At 44.1% G+C, this 19,916-nt stretch overlaps 1 protein-coding gene across 8 annotated transcripts in view; it reads left to right on the top strand.

Moving 5' to 3' along the window:
* TRPM3 (transient receptor potential cation channel subfamily M member 3) overlaps positions 1–19,916 on the top strand; it is a 919,507-nt gene that overhangs the window by 850,070 nt on the left and 49,521 nt on the right. For all 8 annotated transcript variants that reach the window (XM_032427586.1, XM_032427585.1, XM_032427583.1 and 5 more), the window contains 3 exons: positions 3,007–3,135; positions 7,678–7,929; positions 13,511–13,685. In XM_032427586.1, coding sequence (XP_032283477.1) covers positions 3,007–3,135; positions 7,678–7,929; positions 13,511–13,685 — 556 coding nt within the window. The remainder of the gene's footprint in view (positions 1–3,006; positions 3,136–7,677; positions 7,930–13,510; positions 13,686–19,916) is intronic.

The raw sequence follows: 19,916 nt of genomic DNA, 5'->3' as shown, positions 1-19,916 counted from the left end.
AGGGACGTGCTCTGGGCTCCTCCAGCAGGGACAGACTCCTTCCTCCATTTCAATGCCACGTGTCCCCTCCACTCTCCAGCAGCCGTGGGCAAAGGCCCCCCAGGGATCCACGCAACCTGCCTCGGGCTGTGGGGCTTGCATTGCATAGTTTAGGAGTTGTGCATCTTGGTCAATGGAAAATTTATACAAAGAATATAGAAGCCAATAAAATACAAACCCTTATAGGATTCCCACTGACTTCAATAAGAGTCATAAGGTTATGTTTCTGTTCAAAGCTTTGACATTCTACACAGAGCTTGTTAAAGCTTACAGAAGATATGTGTGTACGTGTCTACACACACACACACACACACAACATGAAAGCATGTCACATTAAGGTAATCTGCAGCAAAGACCCCATGAATGTTGGTGAGTTCTAAGATAGGTCGCCTCCCAGACAGCCGCCAGTCCTCTGTCGTGCCATTTAAACACGTTTAAAGCCGTATTTTTGGAAGTCCATATTTTGAGAGTTGTCCCAAAATGTTATATTGCAGCCTGATTATGGAAGGAAAAGCATTATAGAGTAACTGGGATCTAAAGAACAGGCTGATCATGGAAGAAGCATAAACAATAAGGAGGGTAGTTTAGAAAAGGAGAGGTATGACTAGTTAATGGGATCAAAAGGAAGCAAGGAGTGAGGTTAAGAGGAGACAAGAGGAATAGAAGTTTCTTGAAAAAAAGAGGCAAATAATAACAGTAGCCACCATTCATTGGGCCTCTACTGTCAGGAAGGAGACACACATTGTTCCCCCCACTCTCCCCCCAATCCTCCCCAAAGCTCTGTAAGGTCAGCAGCTATCATCACAGGATTGGAGGCCCAGGCAGGTGACGTGATTTACACAAAATGATACAGCTTGGAAGGACCTGAGCTAGGACTTAAATCCCAATTTCACTGACTTGGGTGTGTACATTCCTTCCACCAAAAGAATACGCTAGACCCGTATTCGGAGGACAGAGGCAGGTTGGAGGAGTTAAATGCTAAGATGCCGAGGTTCTGGGAGAATGTGTGGGTCTCACTGCGCCTACATGTGACAAGAGAAGATAATGCTTTGGAATGTGTTGCAATGAATTGGGTAAAATAATAAACACCAGGGCAGTTAAGGAGATTGGTTTCTCCTAGAAGCAATGGAATGGGATCCAACAAACAAAAAGAAGCAACCAGAAAGAAGGATTTCAGGCCGGAAGGAGGCTGAGAATATGTTTTAGAGTTTAGCCATCAAAGTCCACTGTGTCTTGAGAAATACTCACGGGGACCAGAGAGTGGGATGCCAGTGTATAATGGAAAACAGGAACCACATGAACCAAGTTAGATTTTAAACACCATCCTACGTGATTTTAAGTAGAGCTGACTTCTCAAGTGAGGTTTGCAGAGGGTGCTAATGATCCTGAAGGGGAGGAGTGGGACCTGAGGTGTGGAACAGAATGACAGTCCCTGAAGGGGTGGGCGTACAAAAGCGCATCCGTGAGGTGGAGAATGAGCCCTCCTGGCCCTCCGGCCTCTCCACAGCTTCCGCACCTAATCTCGTGGAACTCTGACATCCGCTCACCTTGCCAGAGATGAGAAATTATAGGGTTGTGTCTGTAAATGCACCAACGTTAATAGGGTCTTTAAAAATACCTTTGACTCCTATTAAGAATCTATGTATCCCTTTTATTGAAAAAGGAAAGAAAGGACGAGAGAGAGTGAGTGGCCCCATTAGCAGAGAACGCAGCTTGTCTTTAGCTCTGTAGGGCTGCCAGTTCCCCTTCTGTCTCCCAGCCAGGCTGCACCTTTCTCCACCTGCTAAGCTGCCCACCAGGGCGTGAAAGCTACACCGTACTTCCAAGGCCTCAACCTCTTTGCCCACGCCGTGTCCTGTTCTTTGCTATGTGGGCTCTGAAGAGTGCAGATAGGAATAAACTCACTCTCAGTTCCCACTCACAGCCCCGAAGGCCCCCAAAGCCAGCAGGCGCCTTAGTCAGCTCAAAGCATTGCCTAGAAAAGGCTGAGCTTATATGCCATTTCCCTGAGGGGGCCTTTTTCTCCAAAGGTTCCTCGGTCCCCTGTGCAAGAACCTCACCAGCCCTCCTCCACTCCACCCTACTCGTTGAGACATAGCTGAATCTTCCAGTGACAGTCACCAAACGTGAGCCCTGAGTTTTCCTCGGACACCTAGCACTTCAGCCAGTCCTGTCAGCATTCAACCAGGATTCGAGCCTCGTGAGGATTACACCCCACTCCAAGCCACGGCTGGCCACACAGACCCATTCCTTTCTATACATCGCCTTATCTTCTCTTGTATTCTTTCGAAGAAGCAGAAACCAGGGAGGAATATCCCAACTTGGATGGGGTGGGGAGGTGATGCAATGGAAAATAGATAAAACCCTCCCAGGGTCCCACCAAGCCAAACACATTAAGGTAGGAGGAAAAAAAAAAAAAAAAGAAGAAGACATGATATCAGAAAAGAATTCAAGTGGGACTTCGAGATAAAGTCCAGTCTATTTTTACGTTGGTTTGACTGGTTTACAAGTACAGAATGTGTCTTCCTTTCCTTCCTACAGACATTTAATCTACCTGGCGTCCATTAGGCACAAATCCACTGTGTGCCCTAGTTCAGGAACCTGAGGCTCAGGCATGAGCAAGAACTGCCCTGAGAGAAGAGGTTCCCTTTTTAGCCAGAAAGACACGAGAAAGTGGGTAATTGCGAAACAAAATGATGCATCATGACACAGAGGTATAAGCAAAGTACTGGGACCCAGAGACACATGTAAGGGTCAAAAGGAAGACAGCATATCATATGATTTCTATTATTACAGTCTTTTTTAAATTATTATTTGACTAGTTGAAAGCTTTGAGGTTAATTCCGTCATGAATTCTACGTCCTGCTTGCTGACCTTGTTCTGTCCTGCGGGGCAGTGGCCTTGCCCGAGTGCAGGGCCCCTGGGTCTTCGGAGCCAGAGTGTGCTATATATTGTGTTTCCTTACAGCTGGCGTACATCGGATACTTGATGCTCTTCAACTATATCGTGTTAGTGAAGATGGAGCGCTGGCCTTCCACGCAGGAATGGATCGTCATTTCCTATATATTCACCCTGGGAATAGAAAAGATGAGAGAGGTAACTACTTTTGTAAAAGAGAACATTGGAGAAAGACGGTGGTTAGTTACACTTGTGGGTGGAAGGGAGAGGTGGCTGCTAGGGATCCAAATTAAGCCAGAAACTGGGTTGTCTAATGCTGCCATAGAAATAACAGACTTGGCCTTGAGGGCCGCTGACAACCTGGGGAAGCATCACAGTGTGTGCGTCTAGAGGTTGCCACTCCGTGTATGCTTAGGGTTTGCTCTAGCTTTTGCCCACAGAGCTCTTGCCCCAAGAAACCCTCCAGTTGTCTTCGACACTGTTTACGCCTCTCTTTCGTCAACTCTATAAACAGGACTTCTCAAATTGTTCCATTTTCCCACTTTTAACTCCCACTGCAACCCTTTACTCTGGGTCTCTTTGGACACTGTCATCCAATACCTCTGATTCTTCAAATGCGTTTCAGCAGTCTGGGAGGAGGAACTATGCTCTCATTCATTAATTTATCCTCTGGTTTATTCCTTCTCAACATTTATTATGCACCTGCTTGGCACCAGCCTTTCCACCAGCGCTAGGCATCACTGAGGTGAAATGAAGAGATTTCTTGTCCTTCAGGTTGAGGGTGTGGGTACCCCTCTTCTCCCCCTAATCCCCATCTTGTAAAAGGAGCTATCGTAACCCCACTCCCATAGGACTTGCTTGAAGTCAAAGCCAGTCTCAGGGGCCTTCAGAATGTGAGCTGCTAAAATGAATGTGCTCCAGCAATGGTCCACCAGAGGGCTCTGCAACCCTGCTCAACGTGCCCCACAAATTCCCATTCCCTAGGCTGGAGGGAAGGCTGGCTCGTGCTGTGTGATGATTCTTTTGCATTTCCCCCTGGAACTACAGTCAGCAGGCAAGGTCTTTTCTGGAAAAATTACTCTCCGTCAAGTCCACTGCACCCTCAGGAGCTCTGGAACAATCCTACTCATTATACTACAGTGAGTGGGAAAATAGATATCGGGCTCCACAGAAAAAAAGGATTCCTACAAATTTATAAATTCACCCTTGCCTTCATTACCAAGACAGGTGAAAAGACCCTCAGTATCTTAGGTTATAGCTCTCGAATGTTCTCTTCCAGAAAAAAAGGGATGCAGAATCTATTAGATGCCATCATATGGGGATCACCCCCCCAAAATTTTTCAAATATATTTAGAGCCCTTCTTTTGGGCTTTTAAACTGCTTTGCGGATACTTAAATTCTAATCGGCATGCCCCCATCCGAGTTTGGAGGGGTACACTAGTCCCATTCTATGAGACTGGATTTTTTTTATTCTTGTTTTTTTTTTTTTTAATGGATGATGCCTTGCCTGGCCTTGTTCTACTTGATCGTCTACCCTTAGGTCTTCCTATTCACAGCGCCTTCTACTCCCTGACCAGGGCTGTGGACTTCCCATTTGTGAACTCAACAACTGTAATCAATTTGCTGTGGTCTTTGCGTCGCTCTCTGAGAACTGAGGCCTCCTACTGCTAAGGGCTCTGCGCTGCTCAGTAGGAGCTCCTCTCCCGCGACTTAACGCCCTGATGCATGTTCCTTCCCCAGGATAAGCAGAAAAGGGAAAAGACTTGGGCAGGGAGACTGGAATCCCTCCAGGGACCAGACTGGAAGAAGACAGGGAGCAGTCTGTACTCCACGGACTGTTCTGGAAGAGGCTGCCAAGCAGGCGGGCTGCCAGGAACCTCCCGGCCTGGATATCCATTTCTCCTGAGGCGGCATGTAACAGCGGACAGGGCAGGGCTCTGCAGGCTCGGGTCAGCAGGGGGTCAGCCCCCGAGTCCCGGCGTCCGAGGAGGCCGAGCAGGGAGGCGCTGACCACCTTCCTGTCCGACCTGTTCCTCTCGGCCTGGCGAGGCGGCCGCCCCCGCCCGGCGTCCCTGGACCCAGCCCAGATGCTCAACCGCCCCGAGGCTGAGGACCCCACAGGTCCCGCCTCCGCGCCTCCCGCAGCGCGCGGGCACGCAAGATCCTGGAAACGTGGAAAAGTCTGTAGGCTTCCCGGCCTTCCCATATACAAGTAGGGCTTTGTGGTTTCACACGCGGCCCTCCCATTCCCAGCACCACATACTTCTGCGCGCAGTCACCAAAGCAAGCCGCGGGGATCCCTCAAGAGCCCGGACCTGTTTACAGCGCGCGTGGGCGGACGTCCTCCCGCCCGGACCCTCCTCCCCGCAACCCCGCGACGGCGCGGCGGGGCCGCGGCTCGCCGCCACGCCCCCTCCCGCCGCCACGCCCCCTCCCGCCGCCACGCCCCCTCCCGCCGCCACGCCCCCTCAGGGCCTGTTGGAGAAGTTCTAGCGCCGGGGTCTCTGCTTCTGTTTCCCCGCAGCCGCTCAGCCCTCGTCTCTTTTATGTTGAGATTTCACAAAAATATTTCCGCCGGTTAAAAAATGAAGCTATCAACCTCTGTGTTGTCCAGTTAGGTGTAGGAAAGTGTGGACTCAGGGTTAGAAAAACTCCCAAGTCATTTCCCATCCCCCCCTTTGCCCACACACACGGAGTTTTTCCTCCTTAAGATGGAGCCCGGTGAGAAGCCACCAGGACGGCAGCAGGTGCGGAAATCCCTGACGGGTAGGACAGTGGCCCTCAACCTGTTGTCACCAGCTTTACCTGGGAACTCGTTAGAAATGTAAACTCTCGAGCCCCACACCAGGCACACCGAAGCAGCCTCTCCAGACGTAGGGCGCAGCCATCTGCTTGCGCCAGCCCTCCAGGTGATTCTGATGCATGCTCAAGTTGAAGAAACCATGGGCTAGGGTTTAGGAATACAGCACTGCGGACGAGGAAGCATGAGGCTACCAGCTGGCTCTGGTGTCTTGGGCAGCACTCCAACCCCTCGTCCTAAGACCTCCCTTCCTTAATATTTCAGGCCAAGGTAAGCCAGGAGAGGCGACACGAGGATTCAAATAAATAGCTGCAGATTAGATCTGCCCCCTGTCCTTGCTTTCCTCTCCTTTGAGAGGAGGTCCTGGGCTGGGAAAGGGGGGCTGGTGATGGCTCGAAGGGACGGAAGTCTCAGGGTAAACACAGAGGATTCGTGAAGGTAGCCCAGCTATCAGTCTCACTAGGCCTCCCTCCTAGCCTTCCTGGCTCCTCACATCCACCCAGCAAGCTGTGCTGCGGGACGGGTGGTAACTCCCACCATCCAACTGTGCACTTCATAGAGCCTATGTGTGGCAGCAGAAAAGCCCCTCTAGATTTAAGGTCAGTCAGAGCCCCACCCAGCAGCTTATGATAGAGGAGGGAGGGGAGAATTCCTGTGAGGTAGGTGTCTATGTAGCAGTCAGTCAACAAACATTTATTGAGACTCTATTATGTCACAGGCCCTGAGGAACAAAGGGTCTGCCCTCAGAGTTTACAGTCTAGTGGAGATGATAATTAGGTAGACAGACACATACAACATATTTACGCGCATACAGAAGTTGATTTCATATAGTGATAAAATCTTCAAAACATAAGGGTATTATATTAGTTGGGGATGGGGAGGCCCCTGCATGTAGGCTAGTCAAAGAAGGTCTTCCTAAGAAGGGGACATTAGAGCAGAGATCTTGAGGATGAGGCGGAGCCAAACATGTAAAAATCTGGGAGAAGAAAATGCCCAAGAGAAGGAACAAGTGCAAATATCCTGAGTGTAGAATGGACTTGTTATGCTGAAGTGTAAACCACTGTGTCTGCAGGTGTGGAATGGCAAGAATATGGTGGGATGGGAAATGAGGCCACAGGAAGGAGTTTGGATCTTTCTCTATTTGTATTAGAAGCCATCGGACGATGCAAATATTCACTTACCACAATGTGCTTTAGTTTTTGTTGTTGTTATTCTTGCTCATGCATCTCTCAAGTCTCTCGCTTTTTTAGATGTGGTATAATGTACCTGTAAGAAAAGGAACAACTCGTAAGGGTCCAGCTTGATGAGTTTCTGTCTACCTGTACAACTGGGTAATCACCACCCAGATCATGGCTTCAGTTTTTAAAGCTCATTCTGTGTGCTGCTCAGAGAATGGATTGAGGAAGGGTGGGCAACAGTGGTGGCAGAGATACCAGTTAGAAGATGTTGCAATCATCTGGTTGACGTGATAGGACTTAGAATAGAGTGGCAGCAGTGGGTAGTGGTGAGAAGTGGTTGGATCAGATTGTATTTAGAAATAGAGGTGATATTGATGCAATTCTCTGGATGTGAAGAGAAGACTGAAGTAGTCCTCCCTGGGGATCTGAGGAACTCAATATGGTGGCACCGAGATGGAGCAGAATTTCAGAGATTTACAGCATATTAGGAGCAGTAATTTTATAGCAAAACCCTAATGCGTGTCTTAGAATGGTAAGGCAACCCAAAGGAGCAAACTTCTTGCTTATATTTGCCTCTGGAATGTTTGTATCTACGTGGCCTAAGTTTAGCTCAGTTGTATATTCCTAGCATGCACGTATTCAAGTAGACCCAGCTAAACAAAACAAGCTACTGAGGTCAGCTGACAGACCAGGCATTTTCCAACTGGACTGAAAACATAGACTGAAATCAGACCTAAGCCCATTCTCTTTCCTGCCTTTTAGATTCTGATGTCAGAACCAGGGAAGTTGCTACAGAAAGTGAAGGTGTGGCTGCAGGAATACTGGAATGTCACAGACCTAATAGCCATCCTTTTGTTCTCCGTCGGAATGATCCTTCGTCTCCAAGACCAGCCCTTCAGGAGTGACGGGAGGGTCATCTATTGTGTGAACATCATTTATTGGTACATCCGTCTACTAGACATCTTCGGCGTGAACAAGTATTTGGGCCCATATGTAATGATGATTGGAAAAATGGTAAGCAGGGTCCTCTGATTCCACGTTATAAATCTGTAGAGGAGGAGTGGCAATAACAGGAAGAGGAAAATAATTCATTTGGGCCTGCTGTGATGGTCTGAGATGGCCCTGGGGGTGCTTTATTTTTTTTCATTCCTTTTGAGTGTTTGGGAGTTTGACTACATCTATATACATCACTGGAAAATCAACCATCACTCACCCATTTACTTACTGAAAAACAATCACAGATCATCTATTTTGTGCTAAGCATTGGAGTAGGAGTTGGGTATATAAAGGAGCTCATTCCATGAGATCAAAGATGAGAGAAAGAGAAGTAATTACCATACGGTGTGAGAATGCTGTGATAGAGATGCATATAAAGTATAAAGGAGCATAGAAAAGACAGTGTAGGTCAGGGAAGGCTTCCCATGGAGGTTACATTTTAGCTGGATCTTAGAGGAGGAGTGGGTGTCCACTCCAAATTTTTAACAGATTTTTCAATTTGTAACATTGCTGCTGCTGCTTTTTTTTAATAAAGTGCTTGAAAAATGCCTTTCCCTACACAAAGGAAAGAAAAAGAATCTACTTTAGCTGAGTTGAGCTAGGTTGAATTTGAGTAAGTGTCTCTTACTTCACCTTTACAGGGCATACGTGGAAAAGCCAAATACCTCCCTCCTACCATGGTAACTCTTACTGAAAAACCTCTGGGCTAATAACCTCCACTCCACTTCTACTTGTGAGCTGTGGAAAACCAACCATTAGTCAATAGATGTCCTTTATCATTCTCAGTCAAGTTTTACTATATACATCATCGCTGCTGACCTTTAGGTCAGCAAATCAATATTTGTTGTTATTATTATTAGTGTGTATGTGCATATATAACTCTACTGAAATGAATCTTAAATAATCAAGACTCTTCCTACAAAAGCACTGACAAACACATGCCAAGAGGAGAATTTGAATCCAAAAGGAAGGGGTTGTGAGACCTTGAGCAATTTATTTAACCTCTTTAAGACTTAGTTTACTCATTTAAAGTAATTATAATAAATGCAAGGTTGTATCTTGCAAGGTTGTTGTGATGATTAGAAATAACATGCTAAATAGCTAATAGTAGGCTCACAGTAGGTAGTTAATAAATGGCATCTGTTATATTTATATATTTATGTTCGAACAGTTTTATGTTTGTTAAAGTATAATAAAAAAGGGGTGGGGGGATTGGTGAGCCTGGTTAGTCTGCTCTATTCTTAACCCTTTTGTACAAGAGCTTGAGATTTATAACACCAGTATTGCTTAAGGGAAATATCACCAAGCCCATTCTAGAGAGGAAAATTTGAATTCAACAAGCCTGAATTATTTACCCAAAACCGAATCCCAGTTCAATTGGGATTTTTGACTAGATAAAAAAATGTGTATCTTACTCTGTTGAACAGCCTGTTAAATAATCTTCTCTGTGTTTTAGTAGTGAATTTGAGATTGTGGTGAAGATTTGGATGTCTAAAAGCAGAGACTTTCAACTTAGAGTCTTTGGGAGAGATTTAGGAGAAAGGATTCGTGGACCCTCCACCCAATTTATATATAAAAAATACATGAGTGTATGAATTTCCTGGACAGTTAGGACAAGCTTCCATGAGATTCTCAAATGTATTTTCAAATGAACCCAATGAAAGTGAAGAATTATAACAGCTGCAAAATTAGGCTAAGTTTTCTCAACCTGGACCCTACTGATATTTCAGATTAGATAATTCTTTGTTGTGGGGGCCATCCTATTCATCATAGGATATTTAACAGCATCACTGACTTCTACCCACTAATGCCAGTAGGGTAGATGTGCACACACACACACACACACACACACACTCATGACAACAAAAACATCTCCAGACATTTCCATAGGTCCCCTGAGGACGCAATTGCTCTCTGTTGAGAACCACCAGAGTAGACAATTACATAATCTGATGGCTTGTTTTTTCTAATTGATTGGTTGCCTTGTTTTGCTTCAATAAATAAGATCTGAAGTCTCAAGCCAGCCAAATATATTACTTGAAAAAGGTTGGGTGGCATTGAAATACTTGAAATATCTAAAGTCACACTAAAACAGCAAGCTTATTGTAAAATCCCCGTCTATCATTTTAATAATGGCATAATTATCCCCAGTTTTGACTTGAATGAAACCTTACTATGGAGTGAGCAAGAGAGATGTACTGCATTTTCTCTACCTTCCAACTGATGAATGACTTCACTTATCAGTCAAGAATAAGTAGAAAATGAGTGTATTTGGTGGCTTTGTTCTCTTTCATGGAGCTTTTAAGATACTTAGTTCAATAATTGAGTCACTGATCCAGAAGGTAGGTAAAATATGCCTATAGAATTTATCAGTGAGCCAGATGGACTGCCAGGCAGGAAACTTAACAAAATATGCCCAGATGTGATTATTCTGAAAGCCCCACAACATTGGAGAGTCCCTATTCGGTACTAAACAGCCAAGTAACTCACTGTGGCCTGTGGTAAGGGATAGACAGACAGCTGCTAAGATACCTGGACACAATGCTGATCCACTAGGATTCCAAATGATCGTTAAATCCAGGATCAGTTACTGGAATCCTGACCCCTTTCCTCCATATTTCACTTCTCAATGCAATTCCTAGTACTCAATGCAATGCCTAGTACTAAGCTCACTTATATAATGCAGAATAAAAACAACAATAATAATAGCTATCATTTACTCTGTGCCAAACAGCATGTCAGACATGTCATCGTCACTACAACCCCATGAAACGGCTTTTAGTATCTTCGTTTGGCAATTGAATAAACTGAAACTGGGCAAAGAACAAAGGCAGGATTCCAGCTTGTATGGGTCTGATTTCACAGGCTGACCATCCAATGCTAAAAATAACAATACATTAACATTTACAGAGATCTACCCACATTGCTTCACGTATTACCGCATTTAATCCTTATGAAATTAACATGCATTGTTATTGTCTTTATTATCCGCATTTTGAAAATGAAGAAGAAAAAAAAAAAAAAAACAAGATTAAGTAACTTGCACATGACCACCTAAGCTATTTTTACTAGCAGAGTCAAGATAAAAACTCTGGTGGTCTAACACCTGTATGGCAACCAATGGGTATTTACAGGAGTGAGACAGAATCAGCTCTCTTCATATTGAACCAACTGGATGACTTAGCTATAAAAACAGAGGTCCCCAGCCCTAGTTTTTACTAATAATGTTCTGTTTCAGCACTCTAGCAGATTTTAGTATTTGTGTGGAAGACTTTTTTGAAATCTATGAAGTTGAGTGGGAAGAATCTTTCTTTTTTTTTTTAAGATTTTATTTATTTTACAGAGAGAGAGACAGTGAGAGAGGGAACACAAGCAGGGGGAGTGGGGGAGGGAGAAGCAGGCTTCCCGCGGAGCAGGGAGCCCGATGTGGGGCTCGATCTCAGGACCCTGGGATCATGACCTGAGCCGAAGGCAGACGCTTCACGACTGAGCCACCCAGGCACCCCGGGAAGAATCTTTCTTGTCTTTGGTTGTTTCGGCCCTTTGGGTGGATAGCAGACTCAATCTGAATGAAAACAGCCCTGAGAAATTAAATTATAGCAGTTGCTGTGTGTACTGGCTGAGTTTGCTTGGGTCAGACTGGCTCCTAAATTTCAAGAGTACATACCTTCCTCTTCCCACCCACCTTTTAATCAATCCAAATACACAACATGAAGGACCCATTAGTGTTTTTTCATTGATAAAACTTTCTGTAAATAAAGGATGAAAGAATTTTACAAAATAGAGGATGAGCAACAGGCCTATGTTTCCTATAAAACTGTTTCAACACAGCTGGCTTACTCACTTTTAAGAGAGTTCTGAGGCCGCTATGCTGTGAAAGGAATAACCAACTAAGTAGCGTGTATTTTTAAGAACAGTGAACAAATATGAATGAACGTCAAGTTTTGAGAGATTCCTCTTGAGTCTCAAGGTCAGACGATACTTGACAGCTGGGTTTGGAAGTTGCCTTGACGGTTGATTAATTGACCTAAAATATATTGAGTCCCCCAGTGTCCTCAGACAAACAGGAAGGCTCTGGTGTTTTAATTCTAATAACAGGCACCGTGGAATATATTCTTTTAAAATTAAATTTTAAAGCAAATTTAAAGCCTTTATCATCATTGATAAAATTATCATTAGTGTTTCTTCGTGAACGGGTATCCCTTCAGGAAGTTTGATATCCAAGAGAAGGTCGTCTTTTGTATTAGATGGTTTGATATGAGGGATAGAAGCCAGTCTCCAACTAGCTTAAGCACAGGAGGGATATATTGACTTCTAGAAGGGCAAAATGAAACCGCCCTTAAGGGCTATTGCAATCAGGCCCTCAACCACTGTCAGGACATACTCTCTCTCTGTCTGGAATATCTGCTTCATTCACTCCTCATCAGTTTCACTAGTGGGAGCCTCAGCCTCAGACACTCTGAATTCATATCATTACGGAAAAAGAAAGGGAGCTTCTCTCTCCCAGCTTCAGTTGAAAAAAAATCCGAAGAAAAGATTCTGATTGGCCCGTCTTATGTCACATGCCTACCTCCTATCACTGTTGCCAGAGGGTGAGGTACCATGATTAACCTAGCCTGGAAAAGGCACCTATCTTTGTGGCCAAAATGGGTGGGAACTGCTTCTAAAAGAAGGAGGCAATGGGTTCTGGCCAGGCAAAATAATAGTTATTACATCCCCATCTATTTTTGGTGATAAAAGGAAAGTAATTTGGCATATGAGAAACAGATCCCAGATAATATGTATCATGAAAACAAGCAAAAAAGAAAGGAATCAAGAGGAACGTTGTGCTCAAATGCAGTCAAGAGAATTTTATAAACATGTCAAGATGAAAATCCAACGTTTCAACAGCAGACACAGAAATGGGCCATTAGACAACCTGATTATACTGCCCACAAAAACACCATCCATAACTGATAGGATATGCTACAAGAGAATTAAATACAGAAAGAATGGTTCTCTGAGAGACTGGTTTGTGGTAGAACACCAGACGATGAGGTGGCGCCACAAGAATAAGAAGGTATATGATGGATATTTGGGTTGTCCTCCTTTGTTCGCAAATGATTATTTTCTTGAGCATTCCAACTCTTCATTAGCCCTTCCAACTTAGGGAATTTACAGCATTGCAATAGTTCTTGAAATAGTTCAATTATCCCAATTTCAATTTTGCTAAGAAGAAAGAGACCCAAGGAGGACATTTGCCCTTCCCAGGAACAGAGACAAAGTTAGTACTGGATTCGTAGCGAGACCCGAGCTTCATGTGACTCCCATGCCTATTCTTGACTAGGTGGCACAGACAACAATGAAAAATGAGGGGGTTCCATACTATGTGTGCTTTTTTAAAAATGATTTTTGAGTTGCTGATAAAGTTCTGTGGAAATTGCTTCAACAGACCAAGTGTTCTCTTTCTTACTTGGACCCAGCTGTCTATCTGTATACCCCTTAGCAGTAATATTAAAACTGATCCTCCTTCAAAGGTCTCCATCAATGTTGGTGTCATAGGAACATTCAGTCATATGGATCTTCTTTTGTTTCTCCCTCTGCTTCCCCACCCTTCCAGATGATAGACATGATGTACTTTGTCATCATTATGCTGGTGGTACTGATGAGTTTTGGGGTCGCCAGGCAAGCCATTCTCTTTCCCAATGAAGAGCCATCATGGAAATTGGCCAAGAACATCTTCTACATGCCCTATTGGATGATTTATGGGGAAGTGTTTGCGGACCAGATAGACCGTAAGCAAGTTTATGATTCTCATACACCAAAGTCAGGTATTGAACTTCAATTGGGTCATGTCTTTTCCGAGTTCATTTGTTTGTTCTCAATAAATGGCTCAAGATAGAGGACCGATTCCTAGCTTGCTATCTTGGAAGAAAAAAAACAATTACAGAAGGCGAATATACAATTTTCATAAAGTAGTCCTCAGGTGTTTCTGCAGGTATGTCCTTTCTGTGACACAAATCGATATCTGACGTCCCAAATTTGATCAAGAACCATATAAAAAGATCTAAATTATTTGGGGATTCTAAATCCTAGGGCCATGTGTTGAATATTTCAATATTATTAAAATATTATGTCATTACTCCCCACCCTACCCCAGCCCCCAGCCTGTAAAAACTAAATTCCTTGGGTTTGACTTCAGAACAAATAAACAATTCTCTATTTTGCCATCAGAATTCAGGAGGGCAAACATCTGCATGGTGTTTTCCTTGCAATGGAAACTATTCTTCAGCTCCTTTTCCCACTGTCTTAAATTATGTGCTATTGAGACTCAAAAGAAACTAGTATTCATTGCCTGGAAGTATGGAAAATGCCTTAGGTTATAAACTGAGTTGCTTGCTGTAAACGCCAGAAAAAAAAAAAAAAAGTATCTATATCATGAAATGATTCAGTGTGAGGAGCGAGCACCAGCAGGCCCCCCAATGTTTCATGCCCTAATAGATGCCAATTCTCTATAATAAACACCCTCTTATACAGAGTTTGGAGGTAGTTGTATCCGAGGAGTCTATTCCAGCATTTTATTTGGACCAAATGTCAGGGTGCGCCAGGCTTTGGGAAATTATTTGGGAAGAAAGCATCAGGAAAGAAGTACCTTCCAGTATGGAAGAGCTAAATCCCTAAAGCAACTCTTTCTCATTTTCCCCGAGGAGTTTAGCTCTAGAAATAACATCCCTCCAACATTGTCGAATTAACATTTTTGAAACGTTTTTTGCTGACAAGCCAGCCATCTGAGCCCTGGACTGTGGTCATGGATCGGGGTTACATAACCAGGGAGTATAGTTTGTGAAGCACAGCAGCAGAGACCAGTCAGGACCCGCCTCCTCCCCAGCCAACCCCAGGTAGGACTGACACCAAGGAAATAAGGAGCAAGCACCACAGAGCATGAGCCCTCTGGACCTGTGAGGAGTATGTGCACACTGGCAACAGGACACATTAATATGTCATTCTCCCTCCTGTGATGGATTCTGAACAACTACCTTTCTTAAAATGAGTCATCTGAGGCAAGAAGCCTTTTTGGAACACCTAATTGGAACAAATATTCATTTCAGGAAACTTGGCCAACCTCACTGAGGAAGAATTTTAACTCCATCTCCTGGTTGTAAGATCTTTGGTTGGCAATGTGCAGCCTTCACCGAGACAGCTTTCTAGGGCCTGGGGAAAACCCTTTGGGGATCGTCCTTTCAAATGGTCCCTAAAGGCAAAACAACTTAAAAGCCCATCTATGATCATTCTCCTCAAAGATTAAATGTATTATTTCCCCCCAAGAAATTGCTTTCCACGTACATTATTTTGCCTTTTTTAGTTTTCCTTTCTTCCCCAAAATGAGATTAAGCCCCCATGGGTGTTTTGACAGTGCAACATTTTGGGAGGGGAGAACGCAGGAAGTGTAGGTGTGTTTTATAAATGGGATTCTGTCTGTCCCTCTACAAGTGGCCATTTATTGATGTTGTACTATGAGCCCAACCTAGTGCAACAGACACCACCATCTGGCTGAATAAGAGGATTTATTATTGTTATTTTAAAAGAAGGGCTGATTGTAGTTTAGAACTGGAACCCCACCCCCACCCCCAGAGATGGAAGAGAGGTGTTTTGTGTGAGTGAAGTATGAAAATAGATATCCCTTATTGTTCATTAGATCTGTGATGCTCTATGTGTGTGAGAATAAATTTCTACCCCAAATCTCAATATAGAACTGACCCAGCCTTGGATGGATGCAACCTTCGTGACACCCTTCCCCCACTTACCTTCCTTCTTGACTTTCCGAAATTGGCTGCAATGGTAGCCACTGTTCTAAGCTAAATCAGCCAGTTTGCTGTTTAGAGTGCTAAAGAGCATTTGTCCTTTCTCAAATGGGTATAGGAGGCTGCCCCCAAATCTGTCATTACATTTGGCCAAGGTCATTGAACATCCATCCCTATCTTGGAAATAATTTGATTTTCATGTTATGGCACTGGACAGGCCCAAGGGCCATTAGGTGACTGCCCCACCTAGCCACACAGAATTGCCTGGGAGACCCAAGAACCGAGCTATTTGAGAAAGGTACAAATCATTGACGCTGCCCTACGGTGTCTTGCCTCCTTTCTGTGCCGTGTCCGGGCTGGTTTGTGAAGCATGTGTTCAGGCTGATGGAATCTCATGTCCACCTGGACCCGCGGCCCTGCCCAGGGTCTGCCAGTCCCATCCTGTGGATGTGGCCCTGTGGGGGCCTCTTCGGTGCTGCTCATTCACACACACCTTCTCAGAGCGACTCATTTCTAATGCGATGCACGTGCTCCATATCGAACTCTTTCTGTTTTGAACTGCAAAACTGCTGAACCCATTTCATGTTTGGGGAAAGAATCTTTCTTGGGATGAATGTACATGGATGGGTAACAGGGCCCAAGGGGTGGGTTAGTAACATCTGTCTTCCACCTCAGATGGGAGGACAGCTATAATGCCCTCACTTCCGGGAGGCAGTGTTACTGAACGACAGATTTTTTATATACACTCCCCATTTTTTTTCTTGTAGTTTGTCCTAAACCCAGAGACTTTCAATAAGGCCAAAAAACCTGGAATGAGACTTCTGAGGTTACTTTCCAAATGTGCTTAAAGACTGAAAGCCAAAGAAATAAGAAAGAATGGAGTCACTATAAAATCACAAAATAGTTTAGGGGGTTTTCACCTCTAAACTAGGTTAGATTAACACAAATGATAGTCTGGCATGAGTCTCAATGATCTGTAGAGGCTAAAAGATTTGCTTTGTGTCAGGAGCAGATGTGAGTGCAAGATCGTGATTGGCAGCAGTGGATGATGAAACTGGGAAGGGACAGTCATGGTCTGCTCTGCCGGGATGTTTTGCCTAGCACCCTGATGAACTAATGAGAAATGACCTTGCCGTTGTCGTTGGGTTGATGTTTAAGTTATATATAACAGCAGCCCTCTACAGCCCAATCTATGGGTTACTGTTCAGTGACTTGGGCCCCAGCTTCCTAAATGCATTGCTACCAAATGATGACATCCTTTTAAGTGTCTCATTAAGGTGACCCATGTTGCATGGCATCTGAGAGCTGGTCAGGATCCCACTGGAGCCTGAGTGAGGAAAAAACCATTTAGAGAAAAGGAGCAACAGAATAAATTTCCAGCACACTCATGCCAAGGCCAGGGCAAAGCTAAAATTAGAGGGCCTCTTTCCAGTTGAGAAATGTGGTTCCATGGTGGATGAGGTACCTAGATATACACCTTTGTTGGCCGAGAAGATGGGGTGTCTCTAGCTTCCTTGAGCCTCTGAATGAATGAGACTTCCCTTTATTCACAGGGCATCCTTGTGTTTCCTGCCATACACTCAGATTACCCAGGCTGTACCCGCACAGGGGAAAAATGAATCACGCTCTTGAATGCATTAAATCAGGGTCTAAATTTAGTCCTTCTTTCTGCTGCTCTGAGTATTTTTACAAGTTTGGGTACTAATATGAAAGCAGAATGTCCAAAACTTACTTTCTACCATAACCACTTGATATTATTTGGTTGTTCCCCTTGGTCCAAATTAACTATCCAATCTGCTTAATGCATGGGTCAAATTTTTTTTTTTTCTCTTACGGCCTATAGGGCTTTCCATCTGAAATTAATATGTAACCTGGAGTGAGAGGGCTTACTTTTGTTGCAGTTTGGTTTGGTGTTGCTCTATTTTATTTCTTTATTTAGTACAAAAGTTTTGCTATTTAAAAAACAAACAAACAAAAACCTTGCTCTTTCATACCCTTAAGGTGTCTGTGATGTTGACTAGATCGGAAGCATTGTTTTTGTCAGGAAACAAGGAGCCTGTATGTACATGTAAAGCTAAAACATTGCCTCGTATTACTTTTCTGTCTCAAATTATTTGTTCCTCACTTCACGTGTGGAAGTTAAGATAGCTCAAGGGGTCTCTAAAATGTACCTGCTTATGGCAAACCTTAGAACAGCATGAACAGAGAAGCTGGCTATTGTTATGCCTTTCGATCCTTAGACTCCTGGAAACTCGGGGCTCTGCAGCTGTTTGGTATTCAGGACTGACCTTCTCTAATGGATTCCGAGCACACTAATGCCTAACAGCCATAGCGTGGGGAGTGTTGCCTGACCAAAAAAAGTATTTTGGAAAAGAAAAACTTGAGCCAGGGCCAACTTTTGGGAAATGGAGAATTGTTTTTGCTGGGTTTTGTTTTCGCAGATTGCTAAGGAAGCAAGCCAGCAGAAGGCACCACCCCCTTTTTTCTGTCCCTGGAAGTCAGCTTACATTCTAGAGAATACCCACCCAACTTGTTTGCTAATGCAAACTGAGACTTAGTGAGTTTACAAACAGCAGAGCTATCTGCAGACAAGCCTTTGTGATGATTCAGTACGCTATAGTGATCAACATTTGTTTCACTGTCACAATATTCATTTAGCCTTTGCTCATAGGTTGGGCTCCATTTTTAATCCATTCAGTCTTCATTCAGCGGATATTTATTTTGATCCTACTATGAGCCAGGCACGAGGTAAAGAGATGCACATGTCAGAGATATTGTCTTTGAGGAAGTTTACGGTCCAATAGAGGCAAACTGACATTGACAATAGATATGTGGAGATGGAGCCCCCAAAGAAAAGTAATCGGTTCTTAGGGGCACAACAGATGAAGTCTTGCAAAGAATGGGAAGGTTGAGCTGAGACCTGAAATATGAGCAGATATTTGCTGGGCAGATGGGAGCAGGGGGTGTAAAGGAGAAGAATGGCATTCCAAACTGAGACTCAGCATGGACAGTTCCAGGCGCAGCAGGTAGTTTAATATGGCTGACTGTAGGGTGAGAGGCAGAAAGCAGGAAGCAGGGACAGATGGGTCTGAAGAGAGAGGAGTGTAGATCTTGGAAGACTTATGCTCCATGTTCAGCGTAGTACCATGATCTGACATGTTTTATCAGAGCTCTCAAACAAAAATATAAAGATGGGAGGTGAGAGCGCACTAGCTAATGCAGTAGCAGTTGGGATGGAGAAGATAGGCAGCCTGAGACTTTAAGAAGATCAAATCAGAAGGACCAGGGCAGAAGTCAGATGGTGCACAGGGTGGTAATGGGGAAGTGGATAAGGATTTGAGATGGAGAAGTTGAAGGTCACTCTAAGGTTTCTGGCTCAGTTGAAAGAATGATGTCATTTAGTGAGATAGAGAACCTAGGAAGAAGAACTATGAGGAGAGGTGGATTTATTCAGTTGGGGTCAGATTAAGTTTGAGGTTCCCATGGGAATTCCAGGAAAACCATGAAGGAGGCTATTTTGTGCGTGGATCTCTGGAGCTAAGTAGAAAGACCTGGCCTGGAGATACAGATCTGGGGATCAAAAATATAATTCCAGTTAAAGCCACGCAAGTGGGTGAGCTTGCCAGGGAGCACAAGTAGAGAGAGGAGGCCAGAGCAGAACAGTAGAGTGGAGGAATCAACAGTAGCAAAAGCAAGAAAGAACTACAATTAGCTGAATATTTAGAGAAAGTTCATTCAGCTAGACCTTTAGGAAGTCAGCGGTAATGTTGGCCAGAGAATTTTCATTTCAGGAGTGAATACAAAAACAAACTACAGTGATTTAAGAGTAAATGAGCAGCTGATGAATCACAGACCTGTACCTCTGAAACAAATAATACATTATATATTTTTAAAAAAGAAGAAGATAGTAGGAAGGGAAAAATGAAGGGGGGGGAATCGGAGGGGGAGATGAACCATTAGAGACTATGGACTCTGAGAAACAAACTGAGGGTTCTAGGGGGGAGGGGGGTGGGAGGATGGGTTAGCCTGGTGATGGGTGTTAAAGAGGGTACGTACTGAATGGAGCACTGGGTGTTATACGCAAACAATGAATCATGGAACACTACATCAAAAACTAATGATTTAATGTATGGTGATTAACATAACATAATAAAATAAAATTTTTAAAAAAAAGAGTAAATGAGCAGCAAGGCAAAGCATTTACTAGGGAAGAGAGAGAGAGAG

This window comes from Phoca vitulina, unplaced genomic scaffold (assembly GCF_004348235.1).
Source record: "Phoca vitulina isolate PV1807 unplaced genomic scaffold, GSC_HSeal_1.0 scaffold37, whole genome shotgun sequence".
NCBI lineage: Eukaryota > Metazoa > Chordata > Mammalia > Carnivora > Phocidae > Phoca > Phoca vitulina.
The sequence above is the reverse complement of the archived record's forward strand: the minus strand, read 5'-3'. Positions and strand labels throughout refer to the sequence as shown.